General features: G+C 43.2%; 1 protein-coding gene across 1 annotated transcript in view; it reads right to left on the reverse strand.

Annotated features, from left to right (window-relative positions):
- Positions 1-4,904: 4,904 nt before the first annotated feature.
- LOC124717055 (sensory neuron membrane protein 1-like) overlaps positions 4,905-25,339 on the reverse strand; it is a 201,475-nt gene continuing 181,040 nt past the window's right edge. Inside the window, exons 8-9 of the mRNA XM_047243736.1 lie at positions 21,485-21,610; positions 4,905-8,596 (exon numbers count right to left, since the gene is read on the reverse strand). Coding sequence (XP_047099692.1) covers positions 8,351-8,596; positions 21,485-21,610 — 372 coding nt within the window. The 3' untranslated portion in view covers positions 4,905-8,350. The remainder of the gene's footprint in view (positions 8,597-21,484; positions 21,611-25,339) is intronic.

Genomic DNA, 25,339 nt, shown 5'->3' on the forward strand with positions numbered 1-25,339 from the left:
ACCTGTATCGGTATATTTTATTATTAGTTTTAGTTAGGGTGGGAAATTGTTTGACAAGAGGGTACGACAAATTGTCGAAACCGTTATCAAACTGTTTCTACTGTGCAAACACGTGTTGACCGCAGCTCGAACAGCTAATGGGCAGTCAGAGACCACGGCAACTGGGAAAAAGTCGCACTCGAACGCATTCGCGCGGTCGAAACGGTTCTAACCGTAACTCGAACAGGAGAAGGAAGAAATCTGCATATTTTTCTGATAGCTATGGAAGAGGCAGAGAAGGTTTTATGGCAAACATGCAGACGAAATACAAAGTAACTCGAACAGACGAACAGTAATATACGCTCTCGTTGACTTTGGCGTCACCAACGCAGTGTATGCTGGTCTCTAGAATACTACCATTTGACTACATGAACAATATATGGACAAGTGACAAAATACAGTTGGCTGTAGAAACCATGAAAGCAATGTTAGTGGCTCAAATGGCTCTGAGCACTATGGGACTTAACATCTGTGGTCATCAGTCCCCTAGAACTTAGAACTACTTAAACGTAACTAACCTAAGGACATCACACACATCCATGCCCGAGGCAAGATTCGAACCTGCGACCGTAGCAGTCGCGCGGTTCCGGACTGCGCGCCTAGAACCGCTAGACCACCGCGGCCGGCAAAGCAATGTTAGTAAGTAGAATAAATTATGATGAAACTTGTGTAGAGTTTTTTTCATATGTTGTTGAAAAATACAGACTTGATAAAGAACATTCACAACACTGATAAATATAGTTGCCCTGATCACACTCATTCATCTTAGAAGGTATTAATAAACTGTAAATGTGCTTTTCTTTGTAACCAATTTAATTGATATTTTGTATTTATTACACTTAATTGAAACCTTCTTCTCATATAACAAATAAATAAAGCCTATTTTGCAGAATTTTCAATGTGTCCCGGAATTGGGCCTAGGAAAATGTTAATGTCCCGAATTTGAGTCTAGAAAATATGGTCACCTTAATTAGTTAGAACACTATGACTACCTACCTGACAGCCTCCATGCTCACCTTCGGCACGGATAACAACAGCGACGCGTCGTGGCTTGGAAGCAATGACGTCTTAGAAGGTCGCTGGAATGAGTTGGCACCACATCTGCTCATACAAGTCACCCAATTCCCGTACATTCCTGGGAGGGAGGCGGTGAGCTCTGACGCCACAGTCATTCACATCCGAGATGTGTTCTATCGGGTACAGATTTGGAGAGTTGGGGAGGCCAGCACATCAACTGGAGCTCGCCACTGTGTTCTTCGGGCCACTCCATGACACTCCTGCCCTTGTGACATGGAGTGTTATCTTGCTGAAATATACCACTGCCTTCTGGAAACATGATCGTTAGGAAAGGGTGGACGTGGTCTGCTACCAGTGTACGATAATTCTTGGCCGTCATGGCGTCTTGCACGAGGCGCACTGTGTAATGGTTCTTTATTTACGTGACCACTACGGCACTCCAACCACAGTTCTCGATACCAGCAATATCGTACTACTTTTCTGCGAAGTAACAGACATATTTTTGTGACAATATTCACATTTGGTTTTATTAATGTATAGGTACTCCGATGTATCGATATATTACAGTGATATGGTTCTTGTGTGTATTCATTTCTGTGAGACTGTCATAATCTTTGACTTACTTGTAAGCGTTTTGGCGCGAACGCGCACAGAGCAGTCTTTGTTTCACTTTGCAGAAGTTGTTATTTCGCTTCGTAAAAGAACAGTCAAGTCCTGTGTTTGGTTAAAGTGGAAATTATATATATGAAGATTGATACAAAAATGTTCTCTTGATGATGTGACAGTTAAGAAGAAGCATATGTGAATTTAGAAGAAGTTTAATAAAAATGTGGGTGGTGAGCACCAAGTCAAAAATCATTTCTACCATGCCATTGTTCTGATCTGGGATTGTTTGATCGTTCAGAATTTCCTGAGAAACGCACTTGTTTGGTCTTCAAATTCTTCTAGAATACAGATCTGGACTTTCTAGTACTCAAAGTGGAATCACCCTAGAATCAACAAGATGAGCCATAACAACTTGGACGAAATCTACGTGGGAGTCCATTCAAGATAAGTGCCGAAATTAATGACTTTTTTTACAGTGACTTCATTATTTCCATTCTGACGATACCATCCATAGTCAATAACTTTATCGGGCAACAACAAAGCTAACATATGCTGCGTGAGCAACATTATTCAAAATGGCTCTGAGCACTATGGGACTTAACTTCTGAGGTCATCAGTCCCCCAGAACTTAGAACTACTTAAACCTAACTAACCTAAGGACATCACACACACCCATGCCCGAGGCAGGATTCGAACCTGCGACCGTAGCGGCCGCGCGGTTCCAGACTGTAGCGCCTAGAGCCGCTCGCCCACACCGGCCGGCGAGCAACACTATTAACCTGATTTCTAACCTACTTTGCAAGTGGTGGTATTGTTAGAAATGGAGGCATGGATGCCCTCGTGAATGTTCCCCATATCATAATGGGGCCACCGCGAGCTTGTCTCCATCTCACAGTACAGGTTTCAAGCAACTGTTCTCCTGGAAGTGGACGGATTCGCGCCCTCCCATCTACATGATGAAGAAGGTACTGGCATTCATCACACCATGATACGCTCTGCCACTGCACCAACGTCCAAGCCGATGGTCACGTAGTGTTAACATGGGTCGTTGGCTGCGGACGCCCATCGTGACGTTTGGTGCACTGTGTGTTCACACACACACCTATAATCTGTCCGATGTTAGTTCCGGCACAGTTCACCGCCTGTCCTGTTTTACCAGTCTGTCCAGCGTTCGACGCCGGACATCTGTAATGAGGGATGGTCGCCCAACGCCATGACGTGTGGACGTGGATTTACATGTTAAAGACACTCACCACAGTGCTACTCGAACACCTGACAAATCGAGCAGTTTCTGAAACACGAGGCCATTACAGTCTGCCCTCACTCAAACATAAAAACTCAGATACGAGTAGACGGCGCGCCTTTACCACTCTACACACGGACAGTACGCTCACTGATACTACACTACTGGCCATTAAAATTGCTACACCAAGAAGAAGTGCAGATGATAAACGGGTATTCACTGGGCAAATATATTATACTAGAGCTGACATGTGACTACATTTTCACGCATTTTGGGTGCATAAATCCTCAGAAATAAGTACCCAGAACAACCACCTCTGGGCGTAATAATGGCCTTCATTGAGTCAGAACTTGCATGGCGTGCACAGGTACAGCTGCCCATGCAGCTTCAACACGATACCACAGATCATCAAGAGTAGTGACTGGCGTGTTGTGACGAGCCAGTTGCTCGGCCACCATTGACCAGACGTTTTCAATTGGTGAGAGATCTGGAGAATGTGCTGGCCAGGGCAGCAGTCGAACATTTTCTGTATCCAGAAAGGCCCGTACAGAACCAGCAACATGCAGTCGTGCATTATCCTGCTGAAATGTAGGGTTTCACAGGGATTGAACGAAGGGTGAAGCCACGGGTCGTAACACATCTGAAATGTAACGTCCACTGTTCAAACTGCCGTCAATGCGAACAAGAGGTGCCCGAGACGTGTAACCAATGTCACCCCATACCATCACGCCGGCTGATACTCCAGTATGGCAATGACGAATATACGCTTCGAATGTGCATTCACCGCGATGTCGCCAAACACGGATGCGACCATCATGATGCTGTAAACAGAACCTGGATTCATCCGAAAAAAATGACGTTTCGCCACTAGTGCACCCAGGTTCGTCGTTGAGTACACCATCGCAGGCGCTCCTGTCTGTGATGCGGCGTCAAGGGTAACCGCAGCCATGGTATCCGAGCTGACAGTCCATGCTGCTGCAAACGTCGTCGAACTGTTCGTGCAGATGGTTGTTGTCTTGCAAACGTCCCCATCTGTTGACTCAGGGATCGAGACGTGGCTGCACTATCCGTTACACCCATGCGGATAAGATGCCTGTCATCTCGACTGCTAGTGATAACGAGGCCGTTGGGATCCAGCACGGCGTTCTGTATTAACCTCCTGAACCCACCGATTCCATATTCTGCTAACAGTCATTGGATCTCGACCGACGCGAGCAGCAATGTCGCGATACGATAAACCGCAATCGCGATAGGCTACAATCCGACCTTTATCAAAGTCGGAAACGTGATGGTACGCATTTCTCCTCCTTACACGAGGCATCGTAACAACGTTTCACCAGGCAACGCCGGTCAACTGCTGTTTGTGTATGAGAAATCGGTTGGAAACTTTCCTCATGTCAGCTCGTTGTAGGTGTCGCCACCGGCGCCAACCTTGTATGAATGCTCTGAAAAGCTAATCATTTGCATATCACAGCATCTTCTTCCTGTCGGTTAAATTTCGCGTCTGTAGTACGTCATCTTCGTGGTGTAGCAATTTTAATGGCCAGTACTGTTCATTTACCGTGCGCGTGTTTGACTAGCAGTCATTCCTCGCCAGGTGACGGTGCTGTTTCCTGGACGGGTTTATATCGAAAGTAGTTTGGTGGTCAAAATGTTCCGGCTTATCAGTGTATGTAACCTTCTTGACAACTGATAACAGACTAAATATCTTACATGGATAACACTGCACGGATAATATTCAGAGATGTTTACCGACGAAACAATCACTCGAATCGAACAAATACAACACACGAAGTATAAAATTCACGTTACTTTTTTTTAACACACTACGTCTTTATTTGTGTTGTGTGTATGCAATATTCAACTTTACTAGTCGACTGGTATGAATAATCAGGTCCAATGACGCCATTTCTCGTTACTAATGTAAGGAAACAACTGTTGAAAACGACGAATTAAAATCTTTATTACAATAAAATTTTAATAACAGTTTTGTATACGTATGTACATAATACTATTTCAAACAAACTGTAGAGAAAGAGAGCACAAGAAAAATAAATATTTCCAATTATTTCCCTACTGTTACTATAGAAAAATAGTTAAGAATATGTTCCAAAAACTAGTCCAAACAAGGATCTACGATATTCAAGCACCATTGCGTTTAGCCCAAAGATAATTTTCAAAGCTTTTAGATCGACTACAAGAAATGACATAGGCAGGTACTTCTTTGTTTCACTACATTTAAATCTTATACGAACCAGTTTGAAGCGAGATCCATCTACTTGCAGCTTGCGAATGATAAATGAGAAATCGAAGATTGTGAAATCAATAACTGTGTGTGTTATCGGAATCTTCCTTACTGCACTGACTCACCAGAGCTGGTAATTACTTTCCTAATGTTCTACTTCTACAAGAATAAATGTCAAAATAATTATTAACTGCAAATATATAAATGGCTCCCTCGTAGTTGAGATCGTAAATATGTACGTGGCCGATTATTGATTGCAGCGTGGGATAGTTTCTTTCGTCTTTAACGTAATCAAGTTATAGATGTCTGTTACATTACACTCACAAGATTTACAGTCCTTTACTTAGAATACGCATGTAGTGGAGTTATCCTTAAGTTTTGTAAATTGGTTTAATGTTTAGAATCGAAATTTTCAACAAATGATAGATATAAAAGAGTAAGTATTTTGCTATATAGTTAATAGCTGTATTTTTTATCTATTTACCGAGATAATGAAGCAACCTTGGACCTGTTCACAGCAGAGGTACCCATCTTTTAACGGGAATTCGAAAGACAATGAAAAGAGGGATACTATTATATGAAGGTTGTTGTAGTCTGCAGTGAAACCTACTGTGGAAAGAAGCGGCACATGTTTCAAACATAGAACTAAAAATTGTTCTCACAGCGCAACTATATCCTAGTTATCAATTAGTCGCATGATGGAACGGATACACATACATAGCTTACTTATCACTTCGTTTTGTGACACTAAATGATGACGAACTCCTGTCAATATACCCGTGTCTTTATCGGCCCTCGAATGCTGTTAAAAACTTTATCATACTCATAAATGCTTGGTAGAAATTAGAGACTTTTCGAATTGTAAAACGAGGAGATAATTTCGTCACTTTTCTACGTATGTCGTTAACAATTTATCATCATCATCATCATCATCATCATCATCAACAACAACAACAATAACAGAAACAACAACGTAACGATCTTCTTAAGTATGTGTCTGTCGTTTGTTGCAAACTTACATTTCGTTCATTGTTGATCTTCCTGTATTACCGACTCTGCAGAAGTGACCAGGTTCATTGTTTACGTGTTGAGCTACTGATGTTTTGTTACATCTTCGGTCTCTCCTTGTTACACCTGCCATCAATCGAAGACTCTGTATTTCCGTGCTTGTAAGGCCCATCGTATCTGATTACTAATACTGCCAGTCTTGCAAAATTTTAGCATAGTTTTCTCCCTTAAATTATTCTTTAAGAACAGAAGTACACGTAAAAAGAGTTATGGAATAATAACCTTTGGATCGCTTGAGTGGTGACTGCGAAGGAAAGGAAACATAGAAGGTTAAGATTCTGAAGTAAAGAAAGAACCGAATTGTTCGACAGCAAGATACAAGCTTACCGCAAACGGTTATAAAATCTGTCTACAAACAACAAAGAGGAGTATTAGATAGTGTCAAGGGAAAGAAGAAAGGTAGGGAGGAATTCACTTGGCACGAGGAGATAAAGCTAAGAGTAGATAAATAAATCAAGAAACCTAGAATGTGTGTATAACTAGCGGTGGAGACCAGCCTTTGCTCAGAAAATGAGGTAATATTTGAATAATACAGACAATGACAAGAGAAAAATATATTAGCCTCCGACGAACAGCTAGATTTCTATTCAAAATTACAGACAAAAGACAACGACAGTACTTTAGGCCTATTGGAAGAAAATGAATGGAAACCAGTACAAAGATTCGATAGACATAAAAGAGCTACAGTAGGCAGAGAAACACATCGAAAATCTAAAAGGTGCAGAAAATTAAGAACAAATATAGAATTAATTGAATAAGCATCTCATGAACTGTAAACTGTTTTACACCTATTTAAGAGACATTGAACAAAAATAAAGTACCACGGGTGTATAGACTAGTCATTATTGTAGCTATTTTTAGAAAACTAAACTGGAAAAACTGGAAGTTATAAATGCGTTTCACTGCTGAACACAGCCTTTAAGAAAAACTTAACAGATATTATGTAAAACAGCAGAAACAATTCTGATGTAAGAGAAAATTGGGCTCTGCATATCGTACACAAAAATAACATATTTTGTCTTAGACAAATAATGGAAAAACATCGAGAATATCAAAGTGAAGCTCTTCTGTTTATAAATGTTCCTAAAGCGTTTAACAGTGCGTAGACGAGAAAAGTTATGAATAATTCTAGACAAAATGTCATGCCTTTATATTTAACAACTGTAATTAAAACCGCGTCCAGTAACCAAGGCACAACCATTGTAGAAACCAAGGGTTGAAGGTGGAAACAGGCTTAGGCTGTGACAACGATACAGTAAGTTCTTACGCCACTTGACGTGTTTCAGCAATGCATCTAATGCAGCATTCACATACACAAACCGTACCATCATAAATGTTCGCTGTTATGTTCGCTGCGGGTCAGGTAATAACATCTTACAGTAGGCGACCGCAAGAAGAACCAATAATGAACTACAGAAATAACAGCATTACTAAATTATTTTTGTGAAACGTATTGAGGACGACTGCAAGGTTTACAACGTACCAAACGGCACAGAAAGTATGAGGACAGGAAAGTACATAGCGTCGTTATAAGAGCAGCAGTTGCTTCAATATCTCGGTAGATAAGAAAGTTAAAGACCCCGTATCGCGATATAAACGGTTTCAGACTTGCTTACGGTTAACAACAGTATACTTTACATGCAGACACTTGTAAATATAGATTAACTATGTTGACCGTATATGTGGAAGTTAATAAATCTCAAGACAAAACTGCAGTAATTTCTGCTGATAAATCTCTACAAGCAAAGCGATATATGTCGGAGTTATGTCGTTGGATCAGGGCAACGTAGAGATAACCCTTGCTACTGCAAGTTGCAAACAGCTTGAGTGTTGTGGCCTGAACCGCTATGCGGTGCATGGTGATGGCCGAAGGTGTTTGGGAACATTGCCCAATGTGGTGCACAGAATTCATCAGCCTAGGGAAAGGAACATTAGTTTCTACAACTACAGCTCCACAGCAGGATCCTGAAGATGGTAGAATCAGGCTGCCCATAAGAGCCACCGGGTCCATCAGCTTCTGGTGCTGTCTCGCTGAGGGGACGGCCTGGGGAGTCGGTAAGTCCAGCTGCGACCTTCCAAGTCTGTGTAGTGGGAGCTGTCACGCCCAGTGGGATGGCCTGGAGTGTCCAGGACTAGTATCTGGAGTGGGAGCTCTCCAGCCTGATGGGGTGGCCCGTAGTGTCGTGTCCAGTGACGACCTTCTTGGGCTCGGCGGGCCCCACGACCAGCTCCTTGCGCCGCTTGAAGTGCAGGTAGCCCCCTGCGCCAGCCATTCCCATACCAACCGCCATCAGCGTCCACTTGGCGCCAGACATGATGCCCTGCATGCGGAACAACATGCGCAGTGTCGATACGTACTTCTCCTCCAGTGCGAGGCCCTACGGAAAAGGAAACACTTCATGAACACTGGGGACTGCTAACATCTACTTATACAGCAATTGAAACAAATCTCTTTGACATAACACAGACCAAGAGTCTTCAACGATAATGTTACCTACATAGACTAGATTCTAGAAAAAAAATCATGTAGGAGGTTCACTTTCTGAAGCCTCAATTCTTCCATTTCAAAATACAGACAAATAAAAAAAGTTAAAACTTCTGCCATTTATCAAAGTACTATCTCCGCAGCTGTACACTCTTTTCACAATGTCAGCGTCATGATTCCATGGCTGCTGTAAAATATTTCCTCAGTAAAACGATAGTGAGACGTGGCTTGATCATGCTATGCGTTGGATTAAACCTTCGTTGCTATCCTGTGTTTAGTCTCCCGCAGTTATCACGATTATGCTGTTATCCTCTCTTTCCATGGGTGGCAGCAGCAGTGTGTATCGATATTCGCACCTTGGACTGTGTTTGGTCTGGCGCTTATAGTTTCCGGCTGGGCTGTGTGTGGGCAGTTCGTCGGTTGGCGTGGAGCAGCGAGGAAATCTCCACTGCGCATAGTTTGGCCGGGCCTGCTGGCGGCCGTTACGCGGTGTCGGAGAGTGTGGTGCTGTTCCCATTGCTATGAGGTTCGTGGCTCACCGATCCTGGACATGAGAGTTGAGTTTTGACGTAATCTACCAGCAAGTCACGACTGTTCACATTGTGTCGTTTGGAGTCCGTTGTCGGCTGTTGGGATATTCCCGCGAGCAACAACGTGTGTTTTCCGGTGGAGTTTACCTGCACTCGGTTATTTGAACTGAAGTGCACCAGCAGAATCTTCTGCCTTGTGACCGTTAACGTTCCGGTTACCTGCCCTGGCCGTTGACGTAAATTCAGGCAGTGTATTTTCCTCATCGTGGTTTCACTGTCCAGCACGGTGTGTAGTTTGACAGCTCAATGTATAATCGGCTCTGGGCGCCAATAGTTTCTATGTTGTTCCTATTGTGTGCTGGTTGGGTGATGCGAAGGTTATCTTGTGAGTTGGTCCATTGACTGTCTGTCGGTTGGGTTGTCGCCAGATCGAGAATGGTTGGGCCGACTGCCTGTCTCAGCTAAGCTAGCGTCAGTGTTTGAATTCCAGGCCGACCCTCGGAACTTCTGTGAGCCCTTGGATGTACTGCCTTTTCTTGTTTGTTCTTGTTGTTTGTACTTGTATGGCTTCTAGCCGATTTTTAGATTAAGGTTGTTTAGCCTTTAAGGCGTCAGATGGTTTCGGCCTTCAGCCGAATTTAAGAACTGTTTTATGTAAAGCCTTTGGCATTTTTAAAATTAAGTGTTGGGCCTTCAGTCGATTTTGAATTTGTTTGCTCTTGAAGTGTCAGATTCTTTGAGCCTTCAGCCTAATTAAGGAACTGTCTTAAGATAAGGGTTTGGATTTTAAATTTCTGATTTTGGTTGAGCTTTAAGTTATTGGCTTTCAGCCGTTTTTAAACTAAAGTGGTCTTGCCCTTAAGGCATGAGATTGAGCCGGTAATTAAGTTCCAAAACTAAAGCTGTATTGTCTTTTTAATTCTTGGCTCTTGATCAAATAAAAGCTTCTATCCAGAATGAGATTATCACTCTGCACCGGAGTGTGCGCTGATATGAGACTTTCTGGCAGATTAAAACTGTGTGCCGGACCGAGACTCGAACTCGGGACACTTTCCGGCGAAAGGCAAAGGTCCCGAGTTCGAGTCTCGGTCCGGCACACAGTTTTAATCTGCCACAAAGTTTCATATCAGCGCACACTCCGCTGCAGAGTGAAAATCTCGTTCTGGAAACATCCCCCAGGCTGTGGCTAAGCCATGTCTCCGCAATGTCCTTTCTTTCAGGAGTACTAGTTCTGCAAGGTTCGAGGGAGAGCTTCTGTAAAGTTTGGAAGGTAGGAGGCGAGGTACTGGCAAAGCTGTGAGGACGGGGCGTGAGTCGTGCTTGGGTAGCTCAGTTGGTAGAGCACTTGCCCGCGAAAGGCAAAGGTCCCGAGCTCGAGTCTCGGTCCGGCACACAGTTTTAATCTGCCAGAAAGTTTCACAAAAGCTTGTATGTTCGAGTGTAACTGTCAGCCGCTTATTTTGGCCCCTTTCCACAACTTAAACTACCTGTCCTGTCGTGCGGGTTTAACGGGGCACTTCAGATAGTTCCATCTCGACACTTGCTTAATTAACATGTGCGAGGGGCGTTCTATAAGTAATGCAACACATTTTTTCGGCCAATTTTGGTTGAAAATATGCGGTGTTTATGTGGGACATCATGAAAAATTTCTCGGCTGAACCCCTGCAGTTTCATAAATTTCCAATAGGTGGCAGAACTATACGGAATTTTAAAGTCTGTATTGGAGGTGCGTTCCAAACAGAGCTCTCATTGAGTTTCTTTTGGCTGAAAACAAGAGAATCGCAGATATTCGTAGGAGCTCGCAGGATGTCTACGGAGACCTGGCAGTGAACAAAAGCTCGGTGAGCCGTTGGCGAGGCGTCAGGTTGCGCATGCCTGTGCCAGCTGGCTGCAAACAGCTGTTACTCCTGCAATGGTGGAACGTGTGGACACTCTCAGTCGAGGTGATCGACAGGTCACAACCAAACACTTCGCTGCACGACTGGAGGTCTCTGTTGATAGTCCTGACACACTCATCCACCACATGGGGTACTCAAAGGTGGGAGCCACTGGGTTCCTCGCTGCCTAATAGAAAACCATAACGAGCAACGAAGAACCATCTTATCAGAACTGCTTGCGCGTTACGATGCTGATGGCAGTAATTTTTAGTCGAACAATGTCACACTGACGATAGAACGTGGGACAATCACTCAGAACCTGAAATGAAAAGTGCACCACAGCACCATATAAAACATTCTCGGTATTCTTGACGTGTCAGTTCTAGATAAAATCTCGAGCTTTCGACGATTACCTCTATCGTCATCGTCAGGAACTGTCTTCACTGCTGCTGCGGTAGCCTCTATATAGCCCGAAGACGGCTTCTGATTGGTCGACTTATGATTGGTCGGCGATTACGTACTGCTGCCTCAGACGGTGTCACTGTGTGCGCCGGTGGCGCCACCGCTTCCGTTTGAACGTAAACCTTGGAAGGAACGTCTCTGCTGCTTCTCTGCATCAAGCGCCCGTTTCCACGCACAGCTCAGATGGTATCCGCTGTCGCGGTTAAAGTTCATTTGGCTCATTCTTATTTCAACAGCCTCCATAATAACAGAATCCCAGTACGTGGAGGCATGGGAAAGAATTTTAGTTTCATCGAACAACATTTTATGTTCGTTCGTGAGGCTGTGCTCCGCAACTGCCGATTCCTCCAGTTCTCTATTTTTAATGTGGCGTTGGTGTTCTGGACAGCGGTTGGAAACCGTACGAATCGTCTGACCTATACAATTGCTTCGACACTCACAGGGTATATTATAAACTCCAAGGACCTGAGGCCGAGATTGTCCTTAACAGGTCGCATCATCTCCTTAGCTTTCTTAGGAGGACGAAAAATCGGTCTTATACCACGTCTACGCAGGACTCTTCCTATTTTGCTGGAAATCGCGCCACAAAAAGGAAGAACCGCAATCGGTGTTTCATCCTGTGAGGTTGCAGCATTTTCACGTTTCCTTCTTTTGGAGAACGCTGCCTTTATATCGCGTGCACCATAGCCATTCTTTTGGAACACGTTCTTCAGATGGTTAATCTCGGACCTTAAGTGGTCCTCGTCATAAACAGTTTTGGCTCTATATACCAACGTGTTCAAAACGGCTCTCTTCTGAGCAGGATGATGGAAACTCTGTGCATTCAGGTATAAATCGGCATGCGTCAGCTTACGGTATAAATAGTGGCCAAGACGGCCGTCCGCCTGTCGCTGCACTAAAACGTCTAAGAAAGGCAGTCTCCCTTCCTTCTCCATCTCGACAGTGAAGTGGATGTTCGAAGGTATGCTGCTCATGTGTTCCAGGAGTTGTTCGAGAGCTTCTGCGCCGTGTGGCCAGATCATAAATGTATCGTCAACGTAACGATAAAATCAGGATTGACGGAGGGGAGCCGAATTTAATGTACGTTGTTCAAAATTCTCCATACAAAAATTAGTTAGTGATAGAGACAACGGAGAGCCCATCGCCATACCGTCTGTCATTTCATAAAATTTATTACCATACAAGAAGTAGGTGGTCGCCATCACGTGCCGGGACAACTTTACAGTTTCAGGAGGAAAAATATCCGCCAACATTTTCAAAGTGTTATCCATAAGAACTTTTGTGAACAGCGATACCACATCCAGGCTGACTAAAATGTCATTTGGACCAACTCTAATCTCTTTGATTTTCTCAATGAAAACGTGAGGGTTTTTGATGTGATGTTTACACCGGCCGACTATAGGAGTCATCAACTTTGTTAGGTATTTGGCCAGCTTATAAGTAGGCGAACGAATTGCACTGACAAGATCCACAAGGATAATGTTCCCGTGAGATCTATGAGACCCATGAGAATGTTTTATATATAAGTGCCGTCGCGAAAAACTTCGTTCCCATACCACAGCACCAGTTATCCGAAGGAAAATTTGAAAGCAGTACCTTGGCGACAGTCTTCTGGGACTATGGACGGGTTATCCTGTCTGATGTCCTCCCTCACGGTGTAACGATCAACTCTGAAGAGTACTGTGTTACCCTCAGGAAATTGAAGAAAAGACTCGGCATGTTCGATGCCACAAGTAAACGAGCTTCTTCTTCTCGGTGACAACACAAGGTCTCACTCAAGTCTGTGCATCCGAAAGGAGCCTAAAAAACTTCACTGGACTGCGGTTCCTCATACATCGCAGAACCCGGATCTCGCGGCTTCTGACTTCTATCTCTTTGACCCAATTAAGGAGGCACTGCCTGGGAAGCAGTAAGGGGATGATGGGGAAATCATTGAAGCAGCGAGAAGTTAGCATAAAGCCGTTGCTATGAACAGAGATTATGCTGAAAAACGCGGCTTTGTAGGCAAAAGAATATGGTGTATTGGAATCTTGAATAAAACCAACCTACTTCCAGAAAAAAAGTGTTGCTTTACTTATTGAAAACCCTTGTATTTATTACGGTTCGTACCGCTGTACAATTTCGGTCATACAGGCCGTTCTGAATTACTGTCTGCAAAAGGATACGTCAGAAATACGAAATATTTACGTTTGGATGGCCAACAAAAGTATTTTAAGCAGGACAGCCTAAAAATTCCTACTTACAGGTATCGATAAAACATCGCAATAAAGGGCGATTTAAAAATATGGGAAAGCATTGAAACTGACCAACATTCTAAATTCAGAAAAGTTCTCCAATTTAAATATCTTTGCTCGCGTTTCAACAGTAAAAATATCATAACAATGGATATAAATGAAAGAATAGCTTCAGGGTCAAGATGTCTGTACTCACTAAGCAACCCACTCAAAAGTAAAGCTTTGTCAATCACCACAAACATGAAGATATACAACACTGCTATCTGCCCCATAGTACTATACGGTTCAGAAATCTGGACGCGTACAAAGAATGAAAGAGAAAAACTGAATGTTTTCGAAAGAAAAGTAATGAGAAAAATCTGGGGACCTGTGTTGGAGAAGGGCACACAGAGAATTCGAAAGAACAACGAAATTTATCAGTTAATGAAGCAACCCACTATCATCCAGAAATTAAAAAGTAGGAGACTGCAATGGGCTGGACATGTGGCCAGAATGGAAAACAACAGGATCACCAAGAAAGCATTTGAAGGCACTCTCCAGGGAACAAGACCATTGGGCCGACCTCCTACAAGGTAGAAAGATGACATAGAGAAGGACATCGCAGCATTAGGAATTTCCGCAGGGTGGAGAGAGGCTGCGAGAGATAGAAGGCGGTGGAAGCAGATCGCTGGTGCAGCGCGTGGTCTACAGGGCCTGTGATCGCTGAGAAGATAGATAGATAGATTCGACTGTTTATTACAGACAAACTGGATAAGATAGAAACGTACTGCGCATGTCACTGGACGGAAGAGGGTCCAACGTTTTGACTCAGCTGCGTTGCTGTTTGTCTGTAGTAACTTTGCGACTACACCACAAGAGAAATCATTTCGCGTGTCGGAATTTGCGCGAAGTCAATCCACTGTTCAAGTGCAGCGTGCATTTCGCTGTCGATTTAGCAAGGAGCCGCCATTGCACAAACATATTAATGACTGGCATAAAAAATTCTTGGAAGTTTGTTGCATGTATAAAATGAAGAGCACTTGTGAGCTACCTACGTCTGATGAAAATGTCGAGCATATCCGATATGAGTTCACATGCAGCCCTCGGAAGTCTACAAAACGGGCAGGACAGGAACTTCAACTTCCTCAAACGACGGTGTGGCGTGTTCTGAAACGACGGCTGCATGTGAGGTCTAACAAGATGCAGCTACTGGTGCATTGCGTTCTGGCGACCATAACAGAAGGAATGAAGTTTGCATTTCGTTCTCCAGGACACTTTTCTCGAACGAGTCGTCGTTTCGGACGAATCGACGTTTCATCGATCGGGTAGAGTAAACCACCATAACGCAAAAATTAGAGGGTCGCAACGTCCTGGCATCGTCGTCGAACAAGAAAGAGACTCACCGAAACTGGTTTACGGCCTTCCTTTTTTTTCGGAGGGAGTTGTGACAGGAATGTCATACCTAGACATCCTGCGAAACTGGTTCTGTCCTCAAATTCACGTCGATTCCAAAGATTTCATTTTCATGCGTGCACCGTCATGCCTCACTTTCACATTCAGGTACAGCTGCAAGGATACTCTGCAAATCACATTTAAGTGCCTGGCAGAGGGTTCATCGAACCTCCTTCACAATTCTCTATTACTCCAATCTCGTATAGCGCGCGGAAAGAATGAACACCTATATCTATCTTCCAGTACGAGCTCTGATTTCCCTTATTTTATCTAGGTGATCGCTCCTCCCTATGAAGTTCGGCGTCAACAAACTATTTTCGCATTCGGAGGAGAGAGTTAGTGATTTGAATTTCGTGTGAAGATTCCGTCGCAACGAAAAACGTCTTTCTTTTAATAATTCTCAAGCCAAATCCTGTATCATTTCTCTGACACTCTCTCCCATATTTTGCGATAATACAAAACGTGCTGTCTTTCTTTGAACTTTTTCGATGTACTCCGTCAGTCGTGTCTGGTACCGATCCCACACCGCGCAGTAGTATTCTAAAAGAGGACGGACAAACGTAGTGTATGCAGTCTCCTTAGTAGATCTGTTACATTTTCTAAGTGCCCTGCCAATAAAACGCAGTCTTTGGTTAGCCTTTCCCACAACATTTTCTGTGTTCCTTCCAATTTAAGTTGTTCGTAATTGTAATACCTAGGTATTTAGTTGAATTTACGGCTTTTTGATTAGACTGATTTATCGTGTAACCGAAGTTTAAGATGTTCCTTTTACCACTCATGTAGATGACCTCACACTTTTCGTTATTTAGGGTCAAATGCGTTGCTGCTCCGTTTTCCGTCCGCTGCGGTTCTAGGTGTTCCCTCTGCTCTCCAACAGGTCGTGGTGAGCGGGTGCGGACCGCAGGGGGAACGCTTGGTACCCCAGACCGTAGATGAAACCCCCAGGAGCGGGTTTGGTGGGCGCGGACCGCAGAGGGAACACCTAGAACCGCAGCGGACGGAAAACGGAGCAGCAACGCTCCAGCAGGTCGCAGGGAATGGGCGCGGACCACAGAGGAAGCGCCTGCAGCCGTTGGTGGAGAGGGAAGGCCATAGGCATAAATGCTGGACCAGGTCCACTCGAGGAGCAGTCTCAGGTCGCACCTGATGAAGGCCACGAGCTACGTGACCGAAATATCGTGCAAGTACGACGCTGATATCCGGCAGAACACCGGACGACCCCAGATGTCATTACATCGCCGTGAAAGCCTGAAGAGTTACATAGTATTTTCTGTTGCTGTGTTAATGAGAGCCTACACGTGGGAAGGTTATTCGCTAGTCTGGCTGCTGCTGAGCTCCAACCAGTGATCAGGGTTCAGACAGAACGTTACAGTGTGTTCATTACTTGTCTTCAGCTGGCAGTCGCAGATGTGGAGGACTTATGACGTATGTGGTGCACAGTACAGACATCCTCGATTGTATCGGTCAGACATGGTCGACCAGAACCTTCACGACGTGTATCCCCGACCTCACGTTCTCAAGCAGTCCAACATCGGACCACTGTCCTATCAAAATGTTCCAAAAATCTGGATATCGCAGAATTTCACCAGGAGACCCACAATGATGCCCGTTTCACACTCTGTCAGGTCCTTCATCGTGATCACCCAATATCCGAAGCTGTTCTTTCCCCTTATAAGTCCTACCAGACCTGATAACACTGAGGAACACTAATGGACCCTGGTGGCCAGCTGGCCGGTGTGGCTGAGCGGTTCTAGGCGCTTCAGTCTTGAGCCGCGCGACCGCTACGGTCGCAAGGTTCGAATCCTGCCTCGGGCATGGACGTGTGTGATGTGCTTAGGTTAGTTAGGTTTAAGTACTTCTAAGTTCTAGGGGACTGATGACTTCAGATGTTACGTCCCATAGTGCTCAGAGCCATTTGAGCCTGGTGGCCATCTACCAGTGCCGAAATCGCAACTAATCGTTTACATACCCGCCGATGGTGTATATGTGTACCACGTTACTCTGAAATTGTACCATATCTTCTGGTTGTCTCACTTTTTTTTGTCAGGCACCATATATATGTCTCGCTCAGAAGCATTTCATCTTCATTACAGTCATATTTATGTCTGGCAATCCAATCTTGATCCACGCTCATTTGGTATGTTTTCTTTTCTGTTTTAGTCATTGTCAAAATTTGTCCCTCGTCATGTTTCCTCTTGTTTCTTACATTTACGCAACACTATCCCTTAAGCATTCCATGACGTCGAAACAGATTTCTACCAAACAGCCGTCGTCTTCTGACCAAAGGCAGTGACGTCACTTTCTCACTGTGTTGTCATCACACTGCCGCTGAGGACTGACGAATTACAATGTATGTTTGTTGTATACTGATGGTAGGATGAACAACGGACTGCACCTGTAGCCAAAGATGATACCCTCGTATGGCGAGTACTAGAGTCGCCATTAGCTTCTGATGACTGTTCAGGAGGATAATTCAAGACCCACATTTTTCCCAGACCGTGCCGGTCTACTTAGGGATTGCCTTTCCTGGGACGTGCGACCTTACGTGGTTCTGACGGTCGCTGCATCTCAGTGGGATTGAACACATTTGAACGACTTCCATCTATCATATTTGATTTACATCACTCAAGTATGGCGGCGATCTAGAGTAGCATGAAGTATATAAGAACAACGATTGCTAATTACAATTTATTTTTGATGACCAGTTATTGATTTTTGATGGCCTGTTACGGTAAATAGGAATATAAAAAAAGGGAGGAAGGTTTATCTGTTTAGCAAGAGTAATAGAAGGCAGATTTAAGACTACCTAACAGATCAAAATGAAAATTTCTGTTCCGACACTGACAATGTTGAGTGTTTATGGAAAAAGTTCAAGGCAATCGTAAAATGCGTTTTAGACAGGTACGTGCAGAGTAAAACCGTGAGGGACGGGAAAAACCCACCGTGGTTCAACAACAAAGTTCGGAAACTACTGCGAAAGCAAAGAGAGCTTCGCTGCAAGTTTAAACGCAGCCAAAACCTCTCAGACAAACAGAAGCTAAACGATGTCAAAGTTAGCGTAAGGAGGGCTATACGTGAAGCGTTCAGTGAATTCGAAAGTAAAATTGTGTGTACCGACTTGACAGAAAATCCTAGGAAGTTCTGGTCTTACGTTAAATCAGTAAGTGGCTCGAAACAGCATATCCAGACACTCCGGCATGATGATGGCATTGAAACAGAGGATGACACGCGCAAAGCTGAAATACTAAACACCTTTTTCCAAAGCTGTTTCACAGAGGAAGACCGCACTGCAGTTCCTTCTCTAAATCCTCGCACAAACGAAAAAATGGCTGACATCGAAATAAGTGTCCAAGGAATAGAAAAGCAACTGTAATCACTCAACAGAGGAAAGTCCATTGGACCTGACGGGATACCAATTCGATTCTACACAGAGTACGCGAAAGAACTTGCCCCCCTTCTAACAGCCGTGTACCGCAAGTCTCTAGAGGAACGGAAGGTTCCAAATGATTGGAAAAGAGCACAGGTAGTTCCAGTCTTCAAGAAGGGTCGTCGAGCAGATGCGCAAAACTATAGACCTATATCTCTGACGTCGATCTGTTGTAGAATTTTAGAACATGTTTTTTGCTCGCGTATCATGTCGTTTTTGGAAATACAGAATCTACTCTGTAGGAATCAACATGGATTCCGGAAACAGCGATCGTGTGAGACCCAACTCGCTTTAATTGTTCATGAGACCCAGAAAATATTAGATACAGGCTCCCAGGTAGATGCTATTTTCCTTGGCTTCCGGAAGGCGTTCGATACAGTTCCGCACTGTCGCCTGATAAACAAAGTAGGAGCCTACGGAATATCAGACCAGCTGTGTGGCTGGATTGAAGAGTTTTTAGGAAACAGAACACAGCATGTTGTTATCAATGGAGAGACGTCTACAGACGTTAAGGTAACCTCTGGCGTGCCACAGGGGAGTGTTATGGGACCATTGCTTTTCACAATATATATAAATGACCTAGTAGATAGTGTCGGAAATTCTACGCAGCTTTTCGCGGATGATGCTGTAGTATACAGAGAAGTTGCAGCATTAGAGAATTGTAGCGAAATGCAGGAATATCTGCAGCGGATAGGCACTTGGTGCAGAGAGTAGCAACTGACCCTTAACATAGATAAATGTAACGTATTGCGAATACATAGAAAGAAGGATCCTTTATTGTATGATTATATGATAGCGGAACAAACACTGGTAGCAGTTACTTCTGTGAAATATCTGGGAGTATGCGTGCGGAACGATTTGAAGTGGAATGATCATATAAAATTAATTGTTGGTAAGGCGGGTACCAGGTTGAGATTGATTGGGAGAGTCCTTAGAAAATGTAGTCCATCAACAAAGGAGGTGGCTTACAAAACCCTCGTTCGACCTATACTTGAGTATTGCTCATCAGTGTGGGATCCGCACCAGGTCGGGTTGACGGAGGAGATAGAGAAGATCCAAAGAAGAGCGGCGCGTTTCGTCACAGGGTTATTTGGTAACCGTGATAGCGTTACGGAGATGTTTAGCAAACTCAAGTGGCAGACTCTGCAAGAGAGGCGCTCTGCATCGCGATGTAGCTTGCTCGCCAGGTTTCGAGAGGGTGCTTTTCTGGATGAGGTATCGAATATATTGCTTCCCCCTACTTATACCTCCCGAGGAGATCACGAATGTAAAATTATTTTATAGAGAGATTCGAGCGCGCACGGAGGCTTTCAGACAGTCGTTCTTCCCGCGAACCATATGAGACTGGAACAGAAAAGGGAGGTAATGACAGTGGCACGTAAAGTGCCCTCCGCCACACGCCGTTGGGTGGTTTGCGGAGTATAAATGTAGATGTAGATATAGATGTAAATCTAAGCTGCCATCATTGGATCTTCTGCAGAAACATATCAATCCATCTTTTTGAGCTTCCTTTCATCTATTGTGTGATTATGAGCTTGTACAGCCGGTGCAATATGCATGATATTTTATGTTCATCTTGGTTTACTGTTGACATGCCGATGTGTCATTTTCTTCACGCTCCTGGAGTGACGTGTTGCGACTTGACTCGGAATACTGTACGTATGATGGAGAGATATTGAGGTGTATTTGCATCAGATCCGGTGATGGCAGTTTATATTAGCAGAAACCGATATCAAAAATAAATTATAAATAGCGATCTTGGCTGTTGAAGTTTTTCCTTCTATTTTTCATATGTGGTTGTGCTCCCAGTAGGGCTGTATGATTCCTATGTTGAAAAAAGTCATATGTATCTACGAGTATTATTTGCTCTACCAAATATCTTTCTCTTAACAGGTATCCACTAATTACGCATCTGCGACAGCCTTTCCTCTAGTAACCTCATGTGTCCTTACCATGGTAATTACTTTTCGTGTCTGGCACCGCAAAGATGTTTTCAATTCACATTTCTACCTTAATTTTCATCAGCCTAATTTTGTGCGGTAACGTCCCTGTGGAGCATTTCTCCAAAAAACCATTTCCTTGGCTGTTTATTCCTGAATGCAGTTGCTGAGAACTCATAATTGTGATCCATAGAAGGCAGTATTCTGCACAAATGGCCACTATATGTTTCTTTCTTTTTTCCTGTCGTTTTCCACATTGAGTTACGTCTTGCTATGGATTTTCATAGTCAAACTTTATGGGGCACATATTTTTGACTTGTACCCACTGCAATCAAAGTGACCCCCAGATATCTGAACTTTTGTACACTTATTACGTGTAGTCTTCCTGTGTTGGCAAGTCTTCGTTCAGAGCCCCAACCACATTTATTTTTTGGTTTTATGTCCAGATCACACCTTTTAAATTCCTGAGCAAACAATAAACTGTGTATTCATATCTTTCTCTCGGTATAGGTGTCCACCTATAGAGTCAGTTAATACAAAAGTCATGTGGGTGTGGTACGTGGCATATTTAACTGACACTGGATAACTATGGTCTTTTGCACACGGTTACACTGGCATTCCTCAGCGTCGCAGCATCAGAAAACGTTCATGTTAAGATTGTATTAACGTTCCGCGAATACATACGCATATTTTGAATAATATCGGTGGAAGACGTCTATTCTAAGGACTTTATCTTCGAACAAGGGAAACCCAGGGTGTGACTTAATTAGACTCACACTATCTGTACATACAACATTTTCTTAACATTATAATAAATACAACGTAATTCCTGACTTTTTAGTTACGAATGAGCATGTTCACACCGTTTGTCGTGACTTACCTCCTCGACCCAGATGAGTGGCATCAAAGCATAGGGCACGTTGGCCAGTAGGTCTATTTTGTTGATCTTGTGGAGGAACATGTTGAACTGCAGCCTCTTACGGGCCTCCATGGGTGACCCTGTCGTCTGCAACACAAGAGAGCAAAGAGCTGACATAAGTAATGACATAAGTACACATTCAATTGTGACCAGACTATTAACCCTTAATTTGCTAGTGTATTACAATTTTTAGTAAAAATTATTTTAATGTTTTTTTTGTGTTGTTGGGGCTTTCACAATCGAAAGAAGTATTTGTGCAAATGTATTTTTATTCATTCTTAAAAATATATGCTGTCTTTAACAAGCAATCAAGTCCTTCCAGTACCGAAAATGCTTCTTTATTTTTACGTAAATGAATGAAAACTTAGCTCTTTATGTTTTATAGAAGCCTACGAGGAAAACATTGTAGAGACTGACCGAAATGAGTACAGTAAGCTGCTTCGGAAGGATGTAGATTCGGAGAAAGAGAGGCTTATATAGGACAGAGTAGCGTGGGAAATTGCATCGAACCAGCCTTCGAACTGAAGATCACAGCAGCAGCAACAACAACAACAACAAAAATCATGAAAGATTGTTATTAGGAAATTTCGTTAGTTAATGTTAAAGGTGTAAAATTCTATTTTTTTCTTTTTTTTAGCCAATGATTCGCCATATTAAAACAGATATTAAAAACTACCGCAGACAAACCACATCCTTGTCTAAGCAAATATTTATTGTTACTATTACCTTTTTTTCAGCAATGGCAATTTTTGGGTGTTGGAATATTTGTCGGGTTACTCTAAGTGAAGGGTTACGGACACAATTAAAATCTTCGCTCCGTGTCTTTTTTGTTTTAATTATGCCTAACATTTACTGATGTAACCGCTTATCATCTGTAGTGAAATATTATCTTTGGTCGAGAACACATTGTATGAACTAAGCCCACGAAACCAAATGAGAAAACACTATAGCATTTGGTTTTACACTCTTTTTAGAAACAGGCTGTGGAAATAACTACATCCTCACAACTGACAAGGGGGTGAAAATGCCTCGATTCACGCAGCGAGTATCTTACACATGACGATATCTTAATATAAATTAAGTAAAACACCAATCGCGTTTTATAAGCAAAGGATAATGAAAATGAGATTCCAGATTAAAATTCCACTGATCAACTGTTATCGTTCGATGTTCGTAACAACGGTATTCTTGAATTCCATTTTCAATTTTGCAACATAAAGGTAATTTTTACGTTGCTGGCACTGCCTTTTACCGTCAATTCTGTTTGATAAACATATTTTGTATGGGTAAGTGAGTTATGCAAAAATTAACAACATTTTAACTAATAATTGAGCAAAGATTCATTCACTATAACGTATAGGTAGCTTCACGTTCGAACAGTAGACATTAGGCGGAATAAAAGCTGTATGATGTGAAGATTGGCAGTGCGTGTCAACGACAGTCAGAGACACGGAGGGTGCGTACAGAACCGACGCGTGCCTTCGAGTGACACAGGTTTTATGTTAGCAGCACTGACTTCGGCAATATTCAAGTTCTGACAGAGTATCCGCAAACATCGTCTGCCTTGTTCTGTAGCGATAAACAAACCAACGCACAATTAATTATTATCTGACATGGCTCTTTAAACAGCACATACAAGTATTTATTACATTTAATCTCATAACTAAGGGTGAACTGTTTGTCTGTCGTCCATGCATTTTTGAAATTGTGGTGGAATATATTGATTTCTTTCGTATATCGATGCTATTGCCTATTTTTACCGACTCATTAAAACACAAACACACGAATTTTATAATTATTACTGTCGAGAATGAGATTTTCACTCTGCAGCGGAGTGTGCGCTGATATGAAACTTCCTGGCAGATTAAAACTGTGTGCCCGACCGAGACTCGAACTCCGGACCTTTGCCTTTCGCGGGCAATTGCTCTACCATCTGAGCTACCGAAGCACGACTCACGCCCGGTACTCACAGCTTTACTGTCGAACTCGGCAATGCTTCGCAGTTGCTGAATATGTTTGGGAATTTCAAATACGTCCTAATTTCCTTCTCTCCCTCTCTGTATATATCTCCATATCCTTTCTCTTTGGCCATCTCATCATCACCCACCACCCTGTCCATCACCTTTCGCACCAGCTCTCTGCCCATCTCCTCCTTGCCTCTCTCTTCCTCCATTTTCTCCCCCTCTCCCCCCCTTGTCTGTCGAGATACTCCTCCCCCTCTATCTAATTTGGAGCTTTGTTTATTGTTATTGCAAATTCAGTTTCCATTGTAGTGTTCTCATAATAAGATACAAGTTATAAATATGACATTTCTGATTTCTGTGAAGCTGACTGCGAAATCAAAACAGCACACTGTATTTAAAAATATTTATAATGAGAAAGAGTATGTATGGGACAGCGAAATCAAAACAGCACACTGTATTTAAAAATATTTATAATGAGAAAGAGTATGTATGGGAGACACAATATTTCAAGTGGTTTAGATGCTCTGGTTTCATAGTCAAAACTGATTGCGAGAAAAGAAACAAAATCGCACATCGGCAGACAGGCACATAATTTTATTTCTCGTAGTCACTTTTGTTGTTTAAAAAAATATATGTAACCTATGTCCACGGAGCCCAGCGTTGCCAACCATACGATAAATTATCGCGATACACGTTAATTGCAACACGAACACGATATATGTACGATAGTATAGCAAAGTCCATACTCCATTCAATATAAGCAATTTCCTCTTTTTCTCTCGCTCACTTCCCGCAACAGTCCAACGACCCTAAACACTGTATATTCGCCTCCGGGGAATACCCCTACCCCCCTAACAAATATTGCTTCACAACAATATGGGATATTAGGGCTAGTCCATCGTCATCAGCTGCTGGTGAAATTGGGACTTGAATGCACGGGTAGTTGTCTTTGTGCTCTTAAAAGAATATTAATTTTTTGTTCTTAAGGGAAATTCAAGTGTGGTGTTCTTTAAATAAATACTGTAGTAGTGTATTCAAATATAAATAACGGAAAGTGACAACAGTGATGTAGATTCTCCGCGGACACCACCGAAGAAACTGAGGCTGCGTGGTGAGTCGAAACTAAAACGTTTGAAACAAAAGTTCAGAAAGGAATGGTCGACCGATTTTTCTTTCAAGGATTGGCTACAACCTGTTAGTGATGATGCATATAAAGCTCGGTGTAAAGTTTGTAGATGTGAATTCAGTGCTGAGTTGACTGTAATGAAAAATCACGCTAAAGGGAAAAAACACTTACGTTGTGGACTGGCAAGACAGCCAATCCACAATGACGGGTAGCCGAAAGGCACGCGTTTAAGCTCACGCAGGCTGGCGTGAGGTCTGGAACAGTTAAAGGATTTGAGTCTAGCAAATAAAGTACGTAGCTGTTGGAATACTTAACTTTAATCCATAATTGGTGAACATCGGTCGGACGGTACATGCATCACAAGATAAATAGCAATTGATAATGGCGCCTTGCTAGGTCGTAGCAAATGACGTAGCTGAAGGCTATGCTAACTGTCGTCTCGGCAAATGAGAGAGTAATTTGTCAGTGAACCATTGCTAGCAAAGTCGGTTGTACAACTGGGGCGAGTGCTAGGAAGTCTCTCTAGACCTGCCGTGTGGCGGCGCTCGGTCTGCAATCACTGACAGTGGCGACACGCGGGTCCGACATATACCAACGGACCGCGGCCGATTTAAAGGCTACCACCTAGCAAGTGTGGTGTCTGGCGGTGACACCACAACTTAAGTGCCAAAAAATGTGTCGGGCCTCTACAAGAGAAACTTGACTTTTCATCACTATCAAAATCGT

Source organism: Schistocerca piceifrons, chromosome 9 (genome assembly GCF_021461385.2).
Source record: "Schistocerca piceifrons isolate TAMUIC-IGC-003096 chromosome 9, iqSchPice1.1, whole genome shotgun sequence".
In the NCBI taxonomy this organism is placed as follows: Eukaryota; Metazoa; Arthropoda; class Insecta; order Orthoptera; family Acrididae; genus Schistocerca; species Schistocerca piceifrons.